The sequence below is a fragment of the Gracilinanus agilis genome, chromosome 1 (assembly GCF_016433145.1).
Source record: "Gracilinanus agilis isolate LMUSP501 chromosome 1, AgileGrace, whole genome shotgun sequence".
NCBI classification, from domain to species: Eukaryota; Metazoa; Chordata; class Mammalia; order Didelphimorphia; family Didelphidae; genus Gracilinanus; species Gracilinanus agilis.
Genome location: NC_058130.1, coordinates 742,014,139 through 742,021,562, shown reverse-complemented (window position 1 = coordinate 742,021,562; position 7,424 = coordinate 742,014,139). Strand labels below are relative to the sequence as shown.

General features: G+C 48.8%; 1 protein-coding gene across 1 annotated transcript in view; it reads left to right on the top strand.

Moving 5' to 3' along the window:
- The window catches only part of MMP17 (matrix metallopeptidase 17), a 35,414-nt gene that overhangs the window by 19,816 nt on the left and 8,174 nt on the right, over positions 1-7,424 (top strand). The window contains exon 2 of the mRNA XM_044685392.1: positions 3,149-3,281. Coding sequence (XP_044541327.1) covers positions 3,149-3,281 — 133 coding nt within the window. The remainder of the gene's footprint in view (positions 1-3,148; positions 3,282-7,424) is intronic.

The window sequence follows — 7,424 nt, the reverse complement described above, 5'->3', positions numbered from 1 at the left end:
TAGTTTCTGCTCTCTCTCTCTCTCTCTCTCTCTCTCTCTCTCTCTCTCTCTCTCTCTCTCTCTCTCTCTCTCTCTCTCTCTCTCTCTCTCTCCTATTCAAGAAGTTCTGTCCATTTCTTATTACATCCAGGATCAAAGACAAAATGCTCTGCTTTTCTTCAGAGCCTGGCCTCCTCCTACCTTTCTAGTCTTCTCATGTCTTCCTCCCCTCCCATGTACTCCCTGGCACTGGCCCCTGGCTGTGTCCCCACACACACACACACACACACACCATGCCTGGAATACTTTCCCTCTTCTTCTCTGCCTTCTGCCTTCTCTAGCAGTCTCATCTCCTAGGAGAAACCTTTCCTCATCATCCTTAACATAATTTTCTCCAATTTATTCTTGTCTATATCTTGTCTGGATATGCTTGTTTACACATTGTCTCCCCCATTAGACTGGGAGCTCTTTGAGAAAGGGGCTAGTTTGGGCCTTTCTTTGAACCCCCAGCACTTAGCAAAGGATCCAGCACATAGTAGGTGTGCTGGTTGATTTGACTTCACTAAAAGAGGGGCTTCCATTCTACTTACTTTTTGTTCCTTCTCCCCCTTCCCCCTCCTGAATATCAACTCTAAACCTGTATCCCTCTTAAAACACAGCTCTTCTCCCGTCCCTCATCCCCCACCCACATTCATTCTTTGCCCTTTGAGACCCCGTGCCGAGGTGCTTGAATCTTGTGCCAGCTGTGGGATCTGACAGGTCCCGCAGTCCATATCACCCTCCTAGACTCTTCCTCTGGCATATGGGACAGTGGCCTGATGGAATGGCTTCCAGAGCCCAGCATCCTCCCTTAAGATAAGCCCCTTCCTCATTCCAGAAGCACCCTTGCACCCAGGCTGCTGTGAATAGGACGCTTGGCCGTTGGGGGCTTCTAAAACTGACCGATGGCAAGCCTGCTGCCCGTCACTGCTCTGCCGGCATTTGGAGTTAGATTTGGCCTCTGATTTGGGGATGGGGCTCTCCTCCCCGAACCTGCCCGGGGTGTCAGGGTTCATGGACCAAGCAAAACAAAATCCTTTCCTTAGAGAAAGGGTCCTTTAGCTTCCCCCAATCTGCTCGTGCCTTCCACCCTAAGGGCCACAAAGGAGGAGGAGGAGGAAAGATGGAGCCAGGGCCACAGTCAGGAATCGAGGAGAATGTGGACAGTAGGGTAGGGACCATAATTAAGCAGGTGGGAAGTCATGGCCAAGACCACAACAAGGAGGGGGGCTCCTGGATGAGGCAGTGGTCAGAAGTGTGGGAGATGGGGCTATACACAAGAGTATGGGGCCTCTGTGGTTGGGGCCTTTGTGGTTAGGGCCACGGTCGAAAGCAAGGGGAATATGGCTGGGTCTTTGGTCTAGAGTAATAATAATAAAATAATAAGAGTAATAATAATAACTAGCATTTATATAGCATTTTAAGGTTTGCAAAGCACTATGCATACATATGTTTTCTCTTTTTTTTTAAACCCTTAACTTCTGTGTATTGGCTCCTAGGTGGAAGAGTGGTAAGGGTGGGCAATGGGGGTCAAGTGACTTGCCCAGGGTCACACAGCTGGGAAGTGTCTGAGGCTGGATTTGAACCCAGGACCTCCTGTCTCTAGGCCTGACTCTCCATCCACTGAGCTACCTAGCTGCCTCCTGTTTTCTCATTTTAACCTCCCAATGACCTAGGGAGGTAGGTGCCAACATTATCCCCATTTTCCAGATGAGGAAACAGAGGGAAATAGAGGCTAAGTGACTTACTCAGGATTACACAGTTAGGATTTGAACTTGGATCTTCCTGACATGCACATTCAGAACTTTATCTAGTGTGCCACTTAGCTGACAGTGTTGAATATGGGGTGTGTGGTTGGAGCCATATATTGGAATATAATAAGAGAACCGTTTAAGAGCTGTACAAGTAACAATTTCTGAGCCTTAGTTTCCTCATTTGTCATGTATATAATGATAGTATCTACCTCCTAGGGTTATTGTAAGGATAAAGTGAAAGTGTTCTGTAGATCTTCAAGTTCTAAATAATGGTAGCTGTCATTATTAATTATTGATAAATTATTGTTTATTGATTGATTATTATCATTTGTCAATTAATTGAAAGATAGTTCAAATTAATTAATAATTAATTTAATTAGTTCTTGCTAATTAAGTATCAATGTGTAAAATATGCAATAATTAATTATTAATTATTAGTGCAAAATAATTATTATTAATTGATCATTAATAATGTCATTATTAATTAATGGCTGGAGCTGAGGTCAAGAAAATGGGAGGATTTCTCAGATGCTTCCTAGCTAAGTGACCCTGGGCAAGTCACTGCCTAACCCTTACCTCTCTTCTGCTTTGGAACCGATACACTTTATTGCTTCTAAGCTGAAAGGGAAGAGTTTTAAAATTTTTTAAAAGAATGTGGGAGGATAGTGTGGAGCAGGCATGTCAAGCCACAGTGCCAGCGACACTCCAAACCAGCTTAAAATAGAATTAGGAACTATTTACTCAAAGAAATCAATGCCCTAGAACCTAGATAATGGTACTGTGTGCTTTTCTGAGGGGCTGTGGAGCTTCCGGGGATCCTGAGGGAGAGCGGAGTGGCTCCCGTTTCTCTCGGAGTTTGATGCCCAGGAGTTGGGGCGGGAGGGAGAGAGCCGCGGTTGGGATCCGAAGCCAGAGTCCTGAGAGGGATGGTCGAAGAGCGGAGCGGGGCTGCAGGGTGGGCACAGGGCAAAGAAGGTCTGAGCTTTTGCCTCCTGGGTAGGCGGATTGTGTCCAGTCACCCCCGCCCCGGCCCGCGGCCCCCGGCCCCCGGGGGGGAGGGCCTCCAGTCATCCCCAGTAATGGAGCCGAGGCAGCTGGGAGCCAGCCCTGGGGAAGATAAATGAGCGGGTCTCCGGTATATAATCCAACATTTCCTGCTCTCTGTTCCCATTATCCAGGGCACTTTGCAGCTGGCTGGGAAATGAGCTGTCAGCATGGTAATGCATGAAGGTCACCAGAGCCTCGGCGGTGACCCAGCCGGTCGCGTTCAGCGGAGCGGAGGTTTCCAGGCCCCGCCCCTCCCCCATCTGCCCCTCCCTCATCTGCCCCTCCCTCATCTGCCCCTCCCTCATCTGCCCCTCTCTCCTCTTCCGCAGGAGTGGCTGAGCCGCTTCGGTTACCTGCCCCCGCCGGATCCCGTGACGGGCCAGCTACAGACCCAGGAGGAGCTGGCCAAGGCCATCGCGGCCATGCAGCGCTTCGGGGGTCTGGAGGCCACCGGTGTCCTCGGTCAGTACCACCAGGGCTGGGGCCGGGGCCGGGGGGGCTCTGGGGAGGGGAAGGCTTCGCTGGGCTCTCTCTGCCTGCATCTCCCTGCATCCCAGACCCGTCCTAGTGACTGGTCCTGGAGCCGAGGCGTCCCATCACCCCCTGGGGGGGGGGGGCGCCGCTCCCAGGCTAGAACCCCTCCAGGGGGATTTTCCAGAAGCCGGATTTCACACAATCAGAGAGGACGGGTCAGAACACCCCCTCCCCGCCCCCCCCCCCAGACCGTCCAGTCTGAGGCTCTCATCTTGTGCTGGAGGAAGCCGAGGTCCCAATCCACACTAAGAGTAAATATTAGAAATGAGATTTGAATCCAGGCCCACAGATTCTCGGCAGGGCTCTTTCCACTAGACCAAGGCCACTTTCCCAATCTCTTGGGCTCCAGCCTTGGGCCCTCCATCACCGTCCTCCAGTGGGGGGTCCTAGAAGCTGATCTCCTGGCCTGTAGGGATGGGAGCTCCTTGAAGACCGGGACTGTCTTGTGCCCTTCTCATAGCCCTTCGCACTATTTACTTATTGTGGGTGCACAGTGGGTGCAAGGGGCAAGGAAGACCCAGGTTTAAACCCAGCCTTCTGAGCTGTGGGACTCTGGGTCATTTGGCTTCTGACTCTGTTTTCTCATCTGTGAAAGGGGGATGATAATATTACCAACTCCCTAAGTGGTAAAGCACTTAGCAGGGCCTGAAACCTATTCTTCAGGCATTTCCTTTGTGTCTGACTCTCTGTGACCCCATTTAGGGTTTTCTTGACAAAGATGCTGGAGTCATTTGTCATTTCCTTCTCCAGATCATTTGACCAATGAGGAAACTGAGGCATTCAGGGTAAAGTGACTTGCCCAGGGTCACAAGCTAGTTTGCCATTTCCTTCTCCGGCTCATTTGACAGAGGAAGAAACTGAGGCATATATGGTGAAGTGACGTGCCCAGGGTCACACAGTTAGTAAGTGTCTGAGGCTGGGTTTACACTCAGATCTTCCCAGTTCCAGGCCTAGGGCCCTTCCCATTTCACCACCTAGCTGCCTCACCTGGAACACGGTAGGTATTTAATAAATGTTTGTTGACTCAGCACAGTGAGTGCCTCAAATATAACAAGCAATTAATTTGTGCTTGTTGACTGAGTGACTAACCTGCACATAACTTTGGGATAGAAATCCCCAGGGTAGGAGCCCTGGCACGATGGCCCAGCCTGGGCACTTGGAGGGAAGAAGGGAAAAAGAAGACGCTGGAAAGAGAATACTATTCAGTAAAGGCTCCCTATGAGCTGCCCTCCCAGAATGGTGTTAATTACCATTATTTATGAGAACAAAGAGGAATCGGACTCTTCTTGAACAGCTCATTACCTCCCGCCACCCTGTTCTCCCTTCCCTCTCCCCCTCCAACCACCTTGGAGCTTTGACTGAGGCAGCCTGGGAAGCCAGCCAGGAGAGGGAAAAAGAGTCCTCCTTTCCCTCAGGTACAACCCAAGCTAGGCAGGGCTCAGGGCTCTGGACTCCATCCCCTCCCCTGGGCTCCTCGTCCCCCTCCAATCCCACCCTGATGCCCTCTATAGAGATGGAGATTCCAGAGACAGACACGTGGCACTGGGAGGTGGAATGATGCAAGAGAAAGACCCCGTCCTGTCTCTGTTTCTTTGTTCTGCCCCAAATGGACGTGACTGAAAAGCTACTGAACAACCACCACCTTAGCAAAATTATTTAGTTCACTGAATCGATCTACGAACCATCTATCACTGCATTTGGACCAAATGGGCATAAAGTCTAGGGCAAAACCCGGTAGCTGAGTGGCTCAGTGGATTGAAAGCCAGGTCTGGAGATGGGAAGTCCTGGGTTCCAATCTGACCTCAGACATTTTTTAGGTATGTGATCCTGGACAAGTCACTGAACCCCCATTGCCTAGCCCTTACCGCTCTTCTGCCTTAAAACCAACACACAGTGTTGATTTCTAAGACAGAAGGTAAGGATCTTTAAAAAGAGGAAAAATGAATGAATGAATGAATGAATGAAGCAGTGATAAACACTGCTGATTTGTGGGATGGCTGATAAGTTTCTAAGCCCAAAAGGCCTAGAAAGGAACTTTCAGGGCCCCAGTTAGAAGTTCCTCAGGACTCTAACACAAATACTTGATGTCACTGAAGAAGCAATTAGCACAGTGTTGAGAAAGAGAAAATGGAGAAAGAGAAAAAAAGGGCCATCACACATGGTAGGGGCTGGCAACCTCTCTATATAGTTCAGAGCCACCCCCAATCTTGGGTCTGCCAATTCTCTCCAGGCCACAAACTTGCTGAGGATTCTAGAAAGCTCTGTAATAGGAACAGGGATGAGAATAGGAAAACAAGTCACTGAGACAAAGACGCTCTGAATTTTAATAGAAGCAATCAACCAACAAGCTTTACTATATGTCGGTTGGTGTACCAGGCACTGGGCAATCAAAAGCAAAAATGCAGGGGCAGCTAGGTGGCACAGTAGCTAGAAAGAGCACTAGGCCTGGAGTCAGAAGGGCCTGGGTTCAAATCTGGTTTCAGATATTTCCTAGCTGTGTGATCCTGGGCAAGTAAGTCACTTAACCCTGTTTGCCTAGTCCTTGCTCTTCTGTCTTAGAGTTGTACTAAGGCAGAAAGTAAGAGTCAAAAATAACAACAAGCGACCAAAGACTTCCCTGCTCTCGAGGACCTAGAGCTGGAAGGGACTCCAGAGGCCATCTAATCCATCCCTTTCATTTTATAAAGGGGGAAACTGAGGCCAAGGGAGAGGAACTAAGGCCACATGGGTAAGAAAGGTAGGAGAAGGCAGGTACTTTATCTCCAGAGGGAGGATTCTCTCCCCTTGTATCAAAGGAACGATTTTTATTTTTCAGTTTTTATTGACATGCAAAACACACTTCCATACTGGTCACTGTTGTAAGAGCAAAGTCATGCCTAACCAAAACCCCAAAGTAAAACCAAAGAGACACTGATGTGAAAGACAACCAAAGATATGATTTAAAGAAAAATACAGCTTATGTATGAGGAGCAGCAAGGCAGAGTTCCTAGAAAGCATCCCTTAGAATCAGGAAGATCTAGATTCAGGTCCTACTTCTGACCCAGACTGTGTGACCCTGGTCAAGTCAATGAACTCATCGCCCCAGAAAGCTCTCTTAGACTATAATAAGGTCCAGAGCAGGTGTTGATTTGTATTGGAAGAGAAAGCTTTCCTTATCAGGAGTTCCCTTCACCTATTTCTTCAGTGGCAGGAGTTCAACAGCTTTAAAGAAGAGAGAGAAACAGACGGGAGATGGGGAGAGAGAGATAGATAATCTAATACAAAACATATGAAAATGTGCAACATACAACACTTTTCTGTTATATGCATCCATCTTTTTTTGTTTTTAAACCCTCACCTTCTGTCTTAGAATCATTACTATGTATTGGCTCCAAGGCAGAAGAGCAGTAAGGGCTGGGCAATGGGGGTGGAGTGACTTGCCCAGGGTCAAACAGCTGGGAAGTGTCTGAGGCCAGATTGGAACCCAGGACCTCTTGTCTCTAGACCTGGATCCCTATCCATTGAGCCACCCAGCTGCCCCCTGCATTCATCTTTCATAGCAGATGGGGGCTTTCTTAGATCAAAATTATGATTTAATCAGAGCAAGGACCTCCCAGTATGGAAGCTTCCTTCACTGATGCAGCCTAGCACCTACTTGAAAACTTAGGGTCTTCAGCTGCCTGGGAGCACTGAGAATAGAAATGATTTGCAGAAAGTCACACTGCCAGAATGTGTTAGAGGGAGGACTTGTAGGACCCCTGGGTTAATATTCCATAACCGAGCAACCAGTTAGTTATTAAGTGCCTACTATGTGCCTGGCCCCATGCTAAACACCAGGAATACAAAAGGGGCAAAAGATGGACCCTGCCCTCAAGAAGCTTACAATCTAATGGGGGAGACAATGTGCAAACAAATATATATAGGGAGAGAGGGAGGGAAAGAGAGAGAGGGGGAGGGAGAGAGAGGGAAAGAGAAGGAGAGAGAGAGGGGGGAAGGAAGGGAGAAAAGGAGAGAGAGAGGGTGGGAGGGGGCAGAGAGATGGAAAGAGAGAGGAAAAGAGGGAGGGACGGAGGGAGAGAGACAGAGAGAGAG